General features: G+C 39.0%; 3 protein-coding genes across 3 annotated transcripts; 1 reads left to right on the top strand and 2 right to left on the bottom strand.

The window, feature by feature from the left end:
* Nucleotides 1-1131: 1131 nt before the first annotated feature.
* GCK72_000756 (uncharacterized protein) lies at nt 1132-7052 on the top strand (the record flags this gene model as incomplete). The annotated part of the gene is made up of 11 exons (XM_003109348.2): nt 1132-1340; nt 2211-2299; nt 2455-2679; nt 2729-2880; nt 3086-3265; nt 3387-3522; nt 5674-5795; nt 5845-5982; nt 6034-6209; nt 6649-6904; nt 6951-7052. 11 exons carry the CDS (start codon nt 1132-1134, stop codon nt 7050-7052), a joined length of 1785 nt encoding a protein of 594 aa, XP_003109396.2.
* A 302-nt stretch (nt 7053-7354) lies between these two features.
* On the bottom strand, nt 7355-8982 carry GCK72_000755 (uncharacterized protein; the record flags this gene model as incomplete). Its single annotated transcript, XM_003109148.2, has 4 exons — nt 7355-7619; nt 7668-7771; nt 8727-8870; nt 8914-8982. The coding sequence occupies 4 exons, from the start codon at nt 8980-8982 to the stop codon at nt 7355-7357; spliced, it is 582 nt and encodes a 193-aa protein (XP_003109196.2).
* A 1469-nt stretch (nt 8983-10451) lies between these two features.
* GCK72_000754 (uncharacterized protein) lies at nt 10452-12967 on the bottom strand (the record flags this gene model as incomplete). The annotated part of the gene is made up of 5 exons (XM_053722663.1): nt 10452-10502; nt 10995-11198; nt 11394-11483; nt 11662-11906; nt 12841-12967. The coding sequence occupies 5 exons, from the start codon at nt 12965-12967 to the stop codon at nt 10452-10454; spliced, it is 717 nt and encodes a 238-aa protein (XP_053591308.1).
* Between the last annotated feature and the right edge of the window lie 2527 nt (nt 12968-15494).

Here is a 15494-nt window from a genome sequence, read left to right as displayed (position 1 = left end):
TAGATTATCCATATCATCTTCTCACATCATTTTTTGTTCTAAAAACGAAAAAAGCAGACGATCATCCAAGAAGATTTTCCCCCCTTTTCCTCGAAATTTTTCATCTCGATTTGGAGAAAAAAAGATTTATTTTTTGAGATATATGCTGTTATTTTTTCTTATTTTTTCCTGTTTTATGATCTATGATCGGTTAGTGTTAGCCACAAAAACTTTAAGTTTCTGAAAACCTGGTGTGCCTTTGGCGCGTTTCTTATCAATCAAATCGATCATCAAAAAGCTACAAAAAGAGTGTCTGGGGTTCCGCTGGCGCGTCTGAAATCAAAAATTTTGGGAATATTGAAGATCTGGCGTACCTGTGGCGCGTTTCTTATCAATCAAATCGATCAACAAAAACTACAAAAAAAGAGAGTGGGGTTCCGCTGACGCGTCTGAACTAAGCAATTTTGAGAATCTTTAAATTCTGGCGTGCCTTTAGCGCGTTTCATATCAATCAAATCGCGATTTTAATAATCAAAAACTACAAGGGTTCCGTAGGCGCGTCTGAAATCAGAACTTTTGGGAATCTTAAGATTCTGGCATGAGTTTTTCTCTATCTAACTGTGAGCATTGAAAAAAACTAGAAAACGCGTCTCAGGCGCGCCAGACCTTTCCTCTAGCATCAGACCCCCCACCCCCTACTAAAACGGATGTGTTCTAGTTTTTCTCCAAATATTTTTCTCTCATTTTTTAATCTGTTACTAATCAGAAGATGAAAGTTTTGATCTCTTTTTCTCTCTCTCATTTCTGAATCCTTAAATTCGTTTTTTCTCTCTTTTTTTCCCAAATGAATCATCTTTTTTCTCGAGTATCAATAAAACATGAATATTATCAATCCGGTTGTCAACAAGAAGACGTTTTCGTGTGAATTTTTGAATCTTTTTGGAATCTAAAATCGTCGGGTCCATTCAAAAAACAAGTGTTCTCCTCGTTTGAAAAAAAGTTTTCGCCCCCAAAAATACTGAATTTTTCATCGCTTTCTTCCAGCTTTCAATGTGTTCCATTGTCATTTTTCTTGTTGTTTTTTCTGTGTCTTCATTCTCCGTTTCCCATGTTCCAAAAACCTTCATTCCTAACCCATTTTTTCGTTTCCAGATGCGCGTCGGTTCAACCGTCCGAAGTCGTACCAAAGCACGTGTCGTTCGTCGACTCATTCTGCTCCCGGTGGCTCTTGTCGCCGTCATGGGAGCGGCTCATTTGATGAGGGAACGGAGGAGTATTGATGGGGAGCCGGGGATGATGTCAGGCACACCAGCGAATGTGTCACAACCGTTTTGGAAGGCGTTCATGCCAACTTGTAACAGGTGAGATTTGGGGTGAAAGTACGTGATTTGTCGTAGATTCTGATGTATGTACAATTTCCGGAGAGGGACTGTACGCAGTTAGTCGTAAAATCTGATGTAGAGAAAGTTACCGTAACATATGGTACGCAAATTGCCGTAAAAATTGATGTAAAAGCAAAGAAGTACGCGATTTGTGTTCTGATGCGTGAACAGCTACCGTAATATTTAGTCCGCAATCATCAGATAGAATGGAAAGTACGTGATTTGTCGTAGGACCTGGTGTAAATAGTGAATAAGGTAACTTACGCATTCATACGCAAAATCTCGTAGAATCTGATGTATGAGAGGGATTGTACGCAATTCGTCGTAAGATCTGATGTAGGGAAAGTTACCGTAACTTATGGTACGCAAATTGTCGTAATGTTTGATGTATGTAAAAGCATAAAAGTGCGCGATCTGATACGTGGACAGCTACCGTAACATTCAGTCCGCAAACATCCCAGATAGAATCGAAAGTACGTAATTTGTCGTAATATCAACTGTAATCTGACTACCATTGCCAAACTCCACCCTTTACTAAAAGTCCGCAATTTGTCGTAAATCCCAGTCATAACTTTAAAAAACGTAATCTACTCAAATCCAACGCCTCCAGAAACCACTGTAACCAAGGCAAAAGTTCAAACTCCGCACACATTAACCTTTCACTTCCCACCACTTATTTCTTCGGAACTTCTTTCCCTCAACTACTTTTCTTTAAAACCCTTTCCACCAAGACGAAAAACCGGAAGTAGTTTAAGCCTCTTTTTGTGTGAATTTTTGAAAAGTAGAGACCAAGGATTCTGAATATGAAGGGGTTCCTGTTTTCACGAGAAAAACATAATATTATTCCAGATCTCTTGCTCCACCTGCTCCAGAAGTTAACGACGATGGACAGTTTCCACCGGATCCATTTTCATTGAAACAGAGGCAGAATGGTTTTGGTAAGTTGTTAAAAAAGAGACATCTGGACACACCGGGGAACAGACAGACCAAATTCTGAGAAATTGTCATAGCGAACCCTGAGAAGGCGTAACTGTTTCATGGGCGGTCCCATGTTACACGCTTTCAAACTTTTGATCTACTTTCCAAATTTCAGTCGTTCTCCACATGTGCGGTCTCATCTACATGTTCGTTTCCCTTGCGATCGTCTGCGATGAATTCTTCGTCCCATCTCTCGATGTACTCACTGAAAAGCTCCAGTTATCTGATGACGTGGCAGGTGCCACATTCATGGCCGCCGGAGGCTCGGCTCCAGAATTCTTCACGTCGGTTATCGGAGTGTTCATCGCTCAAAATAATGTTGGAATTGGAACGATTGTTGGTGAGTTTAGAAGAGGAAGGTCTAGATTTTGAAAAATCAAAGAATTCAGGATCCGCCACATTCAACATTCTCTGCGTCCTTGCTTTCTGTACACTCTTCTCTAAAACTATACTTGACTTGACATGGTGGCCTTTGTTCAGAGATGTTTCCATTTATATGCTGGCTCTGGCAATGTTGGTGTTCTTCTTCATGGATGAAATGGTAAGTGGAAGTAAACGCGCTCTATTGATAATTAGGTTGTGAGGGAGACAACGAGAGAGTCTCATTGTCTGTGGCTCTCCACCTCACACGCTCTTGCTAGAGAGACCCAGACAGCTAGACAGTCTCGTTATCTGCGTCTCATTACCTCACAGAATGAACCATTGCTTCCAAAAATCAGAATACCCTAACCCTCTCCAAATTCCAGATCACATTCCCTGAAGCATTTGCCATGTTCACTATCTACATCCTTTACTGCACTATAATGAAATTCAATGTTCAACTCGAAGCGATCGTCAAAGGAGGCTCCGATTCAGAAGAGGCGTCGGCTCATGAGACACAAAAACTGGCAGCTGACGTTGCACACAACAATAATAATAATGATGTGGTTAGTTTTAATGAGCAATGAAAGAAAAGAAGTCATTCTGGAAAGCAATTAGAGAGAGAGAGAGATCGGGGAGATAACTTTACTAAAAAACTTTTTTTTAATTTGAAAATGAAAATTCCAGGCCGCACTTGAAGGGAATGATCTCCGTCGTCGCTCATCTGCACGTCGTCAATCCGTACCGATTCTTCATTCTGGAACAATGTTCCGTAATGGAATAATGCAATTGATGAATCATACGTTGGAACAACTTCCAGAAGGTAATTTGGGGGGAGTGGATGAATATTATACGAGAGCGATTTTTGAGCAGTTAGGTGCTCAACGAACTACCCCTTGAAAGTTTACTCAAGTGGTGTGTGGCTATATTGGTTTTTATTGTTTTGAGAAATGGATGGAGAGGAGAGAAAAGAACTATAGAAAGTGGATTGGATGGAAGTGTGGGGTCGGGGAAAGGTTTTTGGGGACCTGGGATCTGGGAAGAAGATTCGGCTCTGTTTTAGAATCGGGTGCCGGCCATCAAAAATCGGGTGCCGGTCAAAAAAATCGGGTGCCCAAAATATCGGGTGCCCAAAATATCGGGTGCCCAAAAATCGGGTGCCCAAAAAATCGGGTGCCCAAAAATCGGGTGCCCAAAACATCGGGTGCCCAAAAATCGGGTGCTCCGAAATCGGGTGCCCGACTTTTTTACTTTTTTGTTTTTTTTTGGTTTTTGTTCTCTGAGATGAAGTTATATTAATATACGTGTTTATTGAGAAAAAGCAGAATAACAAGTCAACATCAAACGGATTTTTACTGTTCTTCTTCTTCTGTGGGCGGGTCGGAAACGACGACGTCATTGACAGTGATGTCACCAGAGATAACAAGATATTCTGCGAGCAGATAAGGAATATGATGCTCAAACAGCTTGGTGTAATAGTCATTAATTGTAATCTAAAATACAAAATTGGAACGGGAAAAGAAGCAGATGTTACCTCGTAGAAGTTCTCGCGAATGGCAATAGACATTTTGAAAGCAAAATTCTTCTCCAGAAATAAGTATCTTCGTTCTTCATAGTCGAACGAGCCGGAAGGAAGATAAGAGTTAAAAACAATGCACTGAAAAAGTGATTACTATGATAATTTCCAATATAAAAACATTAACGATGAAAAACACACAAAAAAAAAACAAAAAAGTAGAAAATCTTTGATAAAAAAGTCGGGCACCCGATTTCGGGGCACCCGATTTTTTGGGCACCCGATTTTTGGGCACCCGATGTTTTGGGCACCCGATTTTTAGGCACCCGATTTTTGGGCACCCGATTTTTGGGCACCCGATATTTTGGGCACCCGATTTTTTTGACCGGCACCCGATTTTTTTTGGGCACCCGATTTTTGATGGCCGGCACCCGATTCCAAAACAGAGCCGAAGATTCTAGCTCGAAACAGACTTTTTGAAATGGGTGAACGTTAAAATAAGAATACTTGCAAACCGGGCCGGCGCGTAACTCGCTTCAGACTGAGTTTTATGATATGAAAAATACACGAAAATCTAGATCTTGGCGAGTTCTATGTCACTGACCTTCTACGGTCCGGATGACAGATTGTTAATGTGTCGCGGATCGGGAAATGATTCCAAAAACGCGAAAATGGCCAAAGAAGTCTTCTAGCTCGGCCCGCGGCACGAAAACGAATAGCCACCCGTCCCGTAGTAGGACACGGATTTTTAATCTGTCTGTAAGCAAAACTGTCCGGATCTCCAATTATTTAAATCTAGAGTCTCTCAACGAGTTCAATATTTTCAAACTTCTTGAGCAAAAAATACCTGGAATTTCCAGACCTGTGACCCGTTTCAGAACTGACACTCTCTGGGACTGTCTCCTGTTAACCTGACCAATGCCAAAACATATTAGCATGGCCGGCTTCTTACAACTGCGCTCTACCGAAATCGCAGAAAATTGTGTTCGAAATTGAGAGACTCAGAGAAAAAAATAGTGACAGATTTGGACCATTCATTTCCCCAAGCGAAAATAAGTTCTGCTCGGAAATAGTTCTAGAAAAAGTGCTGTTGGAAATAGAACTGGTTCGAATTAAAACTAATTCTGAATCAGAAAGACTTTGATTTGTCAGTTTTGAGTTATCTGATCCGGGCGGTTCTGATTCAAACGCAATTCTACAAACCTAGATTTAATTTCCATTATTCACAACTTAAATCCATGATACCATCGCGTCAAGTGGCAAACTTTCTCTTACAAAAGTTTCCATTCACAAAAATCTCCTATAACCATACACCCATTAAAAAAGCACTCTCAACCTTCCGTATCCGTCATTTCTGAAAAAAATGAAAAAGTGAAACCTAACAAAAACAAAGCGTTTTGCCACTTGTCTCTCCAAATCGGAAGTCATCAACAAGAAGACAACGTACTCTGTTTTCAGATTCAGAAGAAGACGACAGCTCGAGAAGTCGAAGTAATGTGAACGTCGAGTCTCATGACATGCATCGTCTCAACGTCAATCAAAGTATTCCGGATCGACGTTCGTCACAGATTGAGGAGATTGTAAGTGTCAATCTTCTCGCGGCAGACAATAGTTGTTGTTTTTATTCAGAAGTCCCTTTTGGAAGAGGAAGAAGAAAAACCACTTGATATGACTTGGCCAGAGACCTGGACGAAACGATTGACCTATGTGTTGCTGGCCCCCGTCGTCGTCCCAATGTGGGTCACCATTCCAGATGTCCGCAGATCTGTAAGCCAATACGAATGACGGGTGGAAGGAAACAATCTGAGTCTGTTTCAGCACAACCGCCAGTGGTACCCTGCTACATTCATCATCTCAATCTTGTGGATTGCCTTCTTCTCGTACTTGATGGTTTGGTGGGCGAACACTATTGGAGAGACGTTTGTGATTCCGACGGAAATTATTGGTTTAACTATTTTGGCTGCTGGAACGAGTATCCCGGATTTGATTACTAGGTAGGTATGGTGGTTTGGGTTACTGTGGAACGAGTAACCTGATCTATAATGACCGAGCCTTAAGGCTTATTTCATGGATCACAAATTTCACTGCGTATCGTCTATAGCACGGCAAAGGTGAAAGAGAGTCGCTACTCAGCTTATTTGAAAAAACCCGTTGTAGAGCTGTATTGAGTAAAGATTTGGATTCTGGAATACTGTAAGCTCTTGGTTACTGTAGGATTCTATTCATTGGGATGGTTGTAGGTCAAAATTCGATTGCTGTATTCCAACCCAGAGATACTGTAAGGATACATTGTGTTACGTATTGAAAGATAACTAAAGGATAGGAATACTGCGAGATGACAGCCACTATTGCTAATCTAGTCGCTACTGGACACTTTCATTTTGAGATCCCAAGGTTACGGTAGCTCACATTACTAACTTCTCTCATTTCCAGCGTAATCGTTGCCCGAAAAGGACTTGGCGACATGGCAGTCTCCAGTTCAGTCGGATCCAACATCTTCGATGTCTGCGTCGGTCTTCCAGTCCCGTGGCTTCTCTACTTCCTGATGGAATACATCAAGAACCCATCCGAACCTCTCTCCCCAATCTCTGTCAGCTCTAAAGGTCTTCTCTGTTCCGTCGGAATGCTCTTCATCATGCTCATCGTATTAGTCTTTGCGATTTTCTTATCTGGATGGAAGATGAATAAGGTTAGTTTTCACGAAAGAGTTCATCTTTTGATGATTCTGATTCCAGATATTCGGCTGCCTGATGATCGTCTCTTACATCTTCTTCTGCGTGTTTTCAGTCGGTCTAGAAACTGATAAACTCGTTTGCCCGTTGAATATTTGCGGATAGAGTTTTTAAAGCCATTTAGTCTAGTTTTTTTGCTAGGAGCGTGGCAATCGCGCTCTATTGACACTCGAGAGAGCGCAATTGCGTCCAAATTACAATCAATAAAAAATCAACTTGGTCTGCATACAACGGGTTAAACAAAGTTTTTCAAACAAGCAATCCTAGTGACTTAATACCCTCTGAATTCACAACATATGTATTTTTTGTGAAGAATAATTGTTTTCTGTAAATAATTTCTTAAAAACAATATTTGTAGTTTGTCGTTTATTTCTCAACAATAAAATCATTATTTTGAAATTTTAAATTCAAATCAATGGAATATCAACTTCCTCTCCTAATTCAGATGTTTCATTCACTTTTCTTCCGACGGTTTCACCTCCAGTTTCAGATGAATCAGTAGTTGGATCAGTTGTGTCAGGCTTGCTGAAACGAGTGGCTCTCGAGGAAGAGCCACCATCTGGATGATCCTCATCGAGTTCAGCGGAATCGAATCGGCTCTGAGCTTCTTCTTTGTTTAGATTAGTAACTTGATGCTCTGGTTCAGCATTCCACCCGCCAGAGTTTTGGGATCTGAAACTTCAGATGCTGTGAAAATAACTGGAACAAAATAAATCTTACTGAATAGCTCCTTCTCCTCCAGCATTACAAAGTGGAGTGTTGCAGCAGCAAAGTGAAATTGGGATGTTTTGGAAGGTAGTTCCGATGCATTTGTTTTGGGCGAACTGGAAATTTGATGTAGAAGTGAGAGGTGGCTCAGGATCAGGGCTGGGCAAATTATTTGACCAGGTTTTCAGTTCACGGTGACCGCACAACCTTGTTCCTTGAATTTGGTCACCCAATGTAAGAATTGGTAATTGAAAACAGCCGAGAAAGTTTTGGATGGATTGGTCAAAACTCACCAAAGATATAAAACATTCAAAACAATAATTCAAATGATTTTCCCAAACCCTGCTCAGGAGATTGATTACGGTCAAACCCAGAATTTTCAAGAAATATTTTGAACAGTGTGAGGTCGGTCTATTTAATACGGGTTGAAGAAACGAATGTTCCAGGGTTTCTTTGTGTTTCAGACGGTCTCAATTTTTACCCTTAAAGTAAGCAAGGCCAAAATTCGACAACGAATTTATCACAGAGACTATTTAGTATGAGATAGACAGAAAGCTATTAAACCCAAACTCACAGTCAAAAAACAGAGAGTATGATTTAAGGTACCTTCTTGAAAACATTGAATATTTCAATTTTAAGTAAAAATAAAAAGTGCATTACAGCACCAATGACTATCATCATAATTTCTATTGGTTGACGTTGATAGGGCAACTTTATCATTTCGAATGGGCTCACCCTGAAAAGTTCGGGCTCAACAAAGTTATTTTTTCTTAGAATCGGTTAATATCGGTTCAAAATAATGAAATTTTAAATACTGCTTCGTATCTTTTTGAAATTAAGAATCTAGAACGCGTGAAATGTGAAAATTTCTTGGTTTAAACAGAATTTTTGTAATTTATAATCAATATAGGACTCAGATTCTCAAACTCAACATCTAACCAAGGAAACTACATTCTGCTTTGACAATCGTTTGAGCATCTGGTTAAATAAAACGAGCTAACCCCGATAAATACTCTCATAAATACTCTCAAAACCCATATCATCAATCATTTTAAATATTTCTACACTCACCATACATCTCCACATACTACATCCCGCTTTCGTCACTTCCAGAAGCGATGCTGCCGACGCCGTCATATTATAACAGTAGGCTCCAGAATTTTCACAATTGATAGTAGCAGTTCCAACAGATGTTCCCTTGATAAATTTCAGGCCCTGAAAACTCACAAAGTTATTCAAGAACCCTATTAAAACATACCGTATGACATTGTATGGCAAGAGTGGCAGAGACCGTTAACACAAGTGAAACAACAACGAAGCGAAGCATCTGAAATTAGTAAGAAAAAGGAGTCGAGATGGTCAAAAAAAAAGAGGAAGAAGAAGACGTACTACAAAATGAAAACACACTGTTGACCTTGTTCTTTCTTCTTTGTGAATGAGAAAAAGAGAATTGTGTATTGTTGAATGAAATGAAATCTGTTAGTTTATTATCAATTGGATACGCAGACACACTCTCTCGCTTTATACTATCAATTGGTAATTTGATGCTGAAGTTTATATTATTTCATTTAGAAAATTATAACGTAAACTTCCAGATTTTTCGATTCGATTTCGTTCGAGAATGATGATGAGTCATGAACCAGAAAAGAGGAAGTGGATTAGAATGGGGGGAAAGATCAGTAGTTCAGAAGAGAACTGTTTGCACTCGGTTTTTGGAAAGACTACAGCCTGTTTGACCGCTCATGTAGGAATTGAGTGGACAGTAGGTAAGAGTTCTGAAATTTGTTTCAAAATCAGTCGGAAAATCAGATGGAGAGACCCGATCAATCAAAGAGTGCCGGCTTACGAGAAAAGTGTCCTTCTTAAATGGTAGAAAGCAAAATGAATTCAATTTCTCACTCCCCGGATGCTCATAAGACGACACTCTAGTAGATAGTTAGGAAAACTGACTAGGGAATGACTTACACATAGGATACTGTAAAAAATAAAGTTTGGCAAAGAATTTTCAAAAAAATATCGGCTGAAACAAAACGTTGAAAACATCGATTAAAATACGAGTTTTTCTTGAAATTCAATGTTGTTCGTTAAATTTTTCTTCACAGTATCATGCTATATATCGCCGGAAAGCTGATCTTTTTTTGATTTCAAATCAATATACAGTTTTTGCAGTGGCCATAATAGTTTTGAGCAAGTCAGATCCGAAGTTTGGGTAAATTTTAGTCCTTGGTCATTCAACCACTGATTTTCCCTATCGGAATCAAGAAAACGTCAGCTTTCCGGCTAAAAATGTCTTTTGTTGTCTAGTCTGATATGAAATAATAAAATCAGAAGGATAACTCTTACCGACTCAAGTAGGCATGATTAAGAATTACGAATGCTGAAAAATCACATCTCAAAAATATCGAATTAAAAATAACAATTTTCCATCGACCTGGTTTCGCTTCTCACACACAATAGATTCTAATCTCCATATTTTGCATATCAATTGAAAATAATTTGGTGTTTTCTCTTTTTTGAGAAGATGACTCAACTGGCACAAGAATTCCAAGATTTCAGGGAGTCGATCACCTGATTCGACTTCATTTCAGCATTTTGAGCAGGCAGCAGAAATAATGATTTTTACAAAAAGTACTTTTCAGCCGTCTCAAATTTTAAATTTAAATATCCATTGTTTTGCGGGCCTGTTTTTGGCTATCAATGCCAAGATTCAATTTATTAAAAAAGACAATTATTAAACCAATTATTATTATTATTAAATTTTAAATTAAAACCAAAAAGAGAAGAATGATGGTCCGTTTACCCGACAAGTGTTGGATTCGCTTTGTTTTGAACAAGTTGATCGACGATCTGAAAACAGAACAAATATCGTTCGAATTTTTAATTTTTGCCCGCTCGCCCTAAAATAAACTCGGTTCAACAGAGCTCGGAGTGTTTGCCTCACTGCGTAGCGACTCCGCAGCGAGGGAGTATGCGGAGTCTATTATTCGCTCACAGGGTCATTATTAGTCCATACCGGAAGTCTAGTGAAGCGCTTTTCACACGACTTGGCAGGTTGCCAATTGAGTCGCCGCTCAGCCAAATCGGTTGCTTATAACGTGGTCGAACGATAGGGAGTTAAATTTTTCGAATGGAGCTGACTTGTCTCCTATTTTTCTCGTTTTTTTCCGGTAAAACCGCTCAAAAAAAAAACAAATTTTCAACACACAAAAATTAGAACTTCCCGCAAATTTCACGCAAACTTTTTCGTAGTGCATGGACTTTCTATGACCCTGTGATTGGGTTAGCTTCACCTTGCCACTAAGACAGTACGATAGAGCGCGTTTGCAAAATATAACCCACCTTATCGCGATCAATTCCATGAATGTTAAGATTCGGAATAATATGAGCTAAATTGAGATCAATATCATTGATTCGCTCGAAAAAGTGAGCTTTGAACGGAAATCTTTGATTTGTGGTCGGAATTGGGAAGTTCATTCGGGTATGGTAGATATCTGTCAGCTCTTCGTCGTGCTTTTCCAGCGTTTCTTCTTGGAAATCGAACATCTGAAACAGGGGAAAGTTTTATGAGAAGGTATTAGCTCGACACAGTGCGTACAACTGCGCTCCACCGAAATCTCCTTGATAAATGTCTCTTTTTCTCTGAGTCTCTCATCTTCGCACACAATTTTCGACAATTTCGGTAGAGCGCGGTTGTAAGAATTTTGCTGTGCTAATAGAAAGAACATGAGAAAATCTTACCTCATTGATTCCAGGTAATGGGATATCTAACGCCACTGCGTGACTTGTAAATTTGGAAGAGTCGATTTCAGCACCGACGATAAAAGAGTTCTGGAAACATGATGAAAGTTTATAGAGCAGAAACACCCCACAGGCGCGCCAGCCAAAATACAAACCTGAAATGGTTGATGCTGACCATCAGTAAATAAATGTGGCATATTTGCATATTGACGATAGTTTTTTTTAGATTTAAATCTGAAAAACTTTTGATTGTGTTCTTTTTTCCTACCCAGAAAGACGTACCCAGAAAATTGACACCCTGAAGAGCATAACCGGCTCCCCATGAATCGCCGAAATCGTTATTTGTGCCGACAGCCATCATATGAGTGAACGGATTTAATTGGGCGTGTCCAGAGAAATGTTTCTCTTGACCGGGAAGAGAAACATCGGGAACTGGTTGCGTTTTGTGATAGAGTTTGTTTCCAGCGATGTAGAGATTTGGGAGATATGGACCAGAACGATGATCAGATACACCTGCAAATGGTGGGAGGGGTTGGAGGGGACAGGATACCGTAAAAACTGTATTTGAGGTGCCCCTCTAATACAGTTGCCCTCCTGCGATTTACACTTTTCTCTAATTTCATCATTAACTGACTCCGAACTGTTCTCCCACATTACTGGTTCTGTAAAAATAATAAAGGCATGCCGTTCTTGTGTTTTTCTACAAACGTGAATGCAGCTTACTTAAAATTTTGGAGCGACTGGGCCGAATGCGGTTTATGAAATGGCGGAAGGTGGAAAGCGAAAGGCAGAATAAAATGTCACTTTCTTAGAAGACCATATTGGCCTTATTTGGTCGTAAAAGGCTTCTAAAATGATTATTGTTGAGTTAAATTATGTTTTTTTTTGGAAAAAATCTGATATTAGCTCGGCACAGTTCTTACAACTGCGTTCTTCTTGAAAAATGTCTTTTTTCTCAGAGTCTCTCAATTTCGCACACAATTTTTTCAGTTTCGGTAGAGCGCGGTTGTAAGAAGCATACCGTGCTAATAGCTGTGCTACAAAAAACTTCAAAAACCTCAATAAATTCAAATAGGTGAACAAATTTTTCATGCTAATTTTTTCTAGGCGGAAAAAATCTTAAAACGGCTGAATTAAATAAAACTTTTTGTAAAATATTGAGCTGGGTCGGAAGATAATTTTGTTTGTTTTGCTTATTAAATTTCATGGGACCATAACTCTGAAAAATGAAAATTCCATTGGTATGGTTATAGAAACCTTGAAAGCAGCCCCTCATAAACTTTTTTACAAAAAAATTTTGATTTCAGAACGGTCAGACTCAGTTCACCCCTTTTAAACTTTTGATCTTCTTATTCTTTTTCAGTACTATTGAGTCCTCAAAATGACGTAAACAAAAAACACGGAAACATTCACAAAGACCATCATCATCAAATTGTTATTGACTCACCAAAAGGTAGTCGAATCAGTCCAATTCCACGTGGTCGTAGTCCTTGAACACGTGGAATTTGCATCATTAGAAGAATAAGAAATATCAGGAAGAATGGAGAAGAAGAAGTCGTCAGTTTCGACTCCATCACACATTATACCAAAAGTTGAAGTAGAGAAGAAGGAAATACTTTGATCATTTGGAAGAGAAGAGAAAGGAGGAAAAGGGAGTAGTTGAAATCTCTCCTGGAGACAAGAAGCTATGAGAGAAAGGATAACGAGAAATCAATCGGTTCGTGTTTTTGCGAAGGAAATTTTGGCTATGATCAGATGTGTCTGCTGCCATAATCGAGAGAAGATTGCAGGTTTCTTTTGTCTTCGAATGGATAGGTGGATTGGTAGGAAAAGGGAAAACTGTGTTTGTTTTTGTCGTCTGGAATATCTAGCATGACGTCGGAGAAGAGGTAATATGGTTTCTTCATCAGGGCTGGGCAAATTATTTGACCACGTTTTCAGTTCACCGTGACCGCACAACTTTGTTCACTGAATTGAGTCACCTAATGTAAGCATTGGTAATTAAAAGCAGCCGAGAAAGTTTTGAACAGATTGATCAACTTTTACGAAAGATATCAAACATTCAAAACAAGAATTCAAATAATTTGCTCAGCCCTGTTCTTCATATTATTCAATTACAGTTTTAATTACATCCAGATCACTAATACGCAATTGTTTCTATTGTTATTATTTTGACAAAATCCCAAATAACCGCAAAAACTAACTACAATATGGCCGGAGCTTCAAAATTCCCGTGATTTTTTGATTTTCCGATTCTTCAGAAACGCGCCAAAGGTGCGCCAGACTTTACGACTACTTTCGTTGATCTACACCGACTGTCTGTAATTTCTAACAAGAAACCCTTTTTTAGATGCTTGGCACGTATATACTTTCGAATATGATAAACTAAATGGCGTTGTGAAAATTTGAAGATTCTTGTTCATTGACTGGAAATCCGAGTCTGTAAAGGAGATATGCTACTGGTTAATCACAAAAGTAATTCTTAGTTTGCATGGTTCTCAAATATTGGGAAGTAATCACACACAAATCCTTCGACAACAAAAATGGAAAAAAAAATGTCTGGAAGTTACAGCTAATCGGTGTGAAACACTAAATTTAAATCACTTCTTCAATCTGTGACACCGAGACACAATCTATCGATTCAAGAGGAGTGCAACAATTTTTCAGATGAGCATTAACTGAAAATGCTTTTTAATGATTCTGTACAAAAATTGTGTTGGTAAGTTGTCCAAACGCTGTAATACAGTGTGGATGGTAGTCAAAATTGAGAAGCTTCCTGAATTTCAAAAAACCTAGTTTCCACTAAAAATGTTGGAAGTTTTACAAAAAGAATTACAGATTTTGGTCGCTACTTCAAAACCTTTTCTTTGATCTTCCGATTCCACCAACTTCTTCCAAATAACCACTAATCAACGATCTAATCGTTCCATTCCATAATTCACTAAATTGACCTATTGTTGTTATCAACTAGACACTCTTCTCCTTCTTCTTCTTCCAATCCCGGCGATCATCCACGAAAATGTTCATTGTAGTGCGAAAGGGAACGAGAAACCGGTTTCTTGGAAAGTTTTGCACGTGAAGTCACTAGATCAAAATATGATGTTCATGCCGTAATCGGTTTTTATTTTTATTTTTTGTTTCGACGAATAATCCGGAAGAGAATACTAGACAAATGAACTGTGATCGTATATGGTTGCAAAATACTAAACATACAAAGAACGATCAAAAAGTTGAAAACAACTGGGATGCCGTTAGCGCGGTATGAAAAAGTGTGAGGAGTCTAATATCGAAGCTACAGTACTCCGTAGACCTACAGTACTATCAATTTGTAAAATTTGCTCGATTTCCGTTCTTTAAAGATGTTATTTTGATGCTTCTAGCCTAGTCCCCGTTCTCTTTTTCTTATTCATTCCCCATGAGAGATGAATTGCGGTCGAAAAACAATTGTTTAAATGTTTATGGGTTGGCGGCTGTTTCAGAATACGTTATTCATTAAATATTTCCAATAAACTCCTTGAGAACGTTCTGAAACGAAATAAGTTAAAATTTTGAAATAAACGAAGTCTGGCGCGCCTTGAGCGCATTTTCTGCGTGCTACTGACATCTGACATTTGATAGTTTTAAATGTTTTGCTATATTTGTTAAAATACAACTTCTGAACTCTCAGGGCGCAGATTTCTTACGTAACAAAAAACCGGAAGAAAAGAAGAAATTGAGCATAAAATACGGAATTATGTGTCTCCAAAATTCCCCATTTTTTATCTCAAAGTTCCCTTTGATGTCTTTAAGCAGGAGTCCTTGAAAGTAGGTCAAAACAAATATAGATCACAAAATGGAGTCATCAGAATTCAGAATTCAAATGACGATCGAGACCAATAACTCGCAAAAGAGCAAAAGAGCACAATAAAAGAAAGAGAGAACAACAACTTTCTTCCGTCCAGCTGAAAATGAGAAAGACGTCATTTGTGAAGAGGTTCCAGGTGCAAAACAACGACGAACCCTGACCGAAAATTGGTTGCGAAAAAAGAAAAAAACGGAGTGTTCTATGTTTTCGTCCGTCCTCTCACTCAGTTTACATGCCCTTTCTGTTTTTCCACTTTC

Source organism: Caenorhabditis remanei, chromosome I (assembly GCF_010183535.1).
Source record: "Caenorhabditis remanei strain PX506 chromosome I, whole genome shotgun sequence".
NCBI classification, from domain to species: Eukaryota; Metazoa; Nematoda; class Chromadorea; order Rhabditida; family Rhabditidae; genus Caenorhabditis; species Caenorhabditis remanei.
The sequence above is the reverse complement of the archived record's forward strand: the minus strand, read 5'-3'. Positions and strand labels throughout refer to the sequence as shown.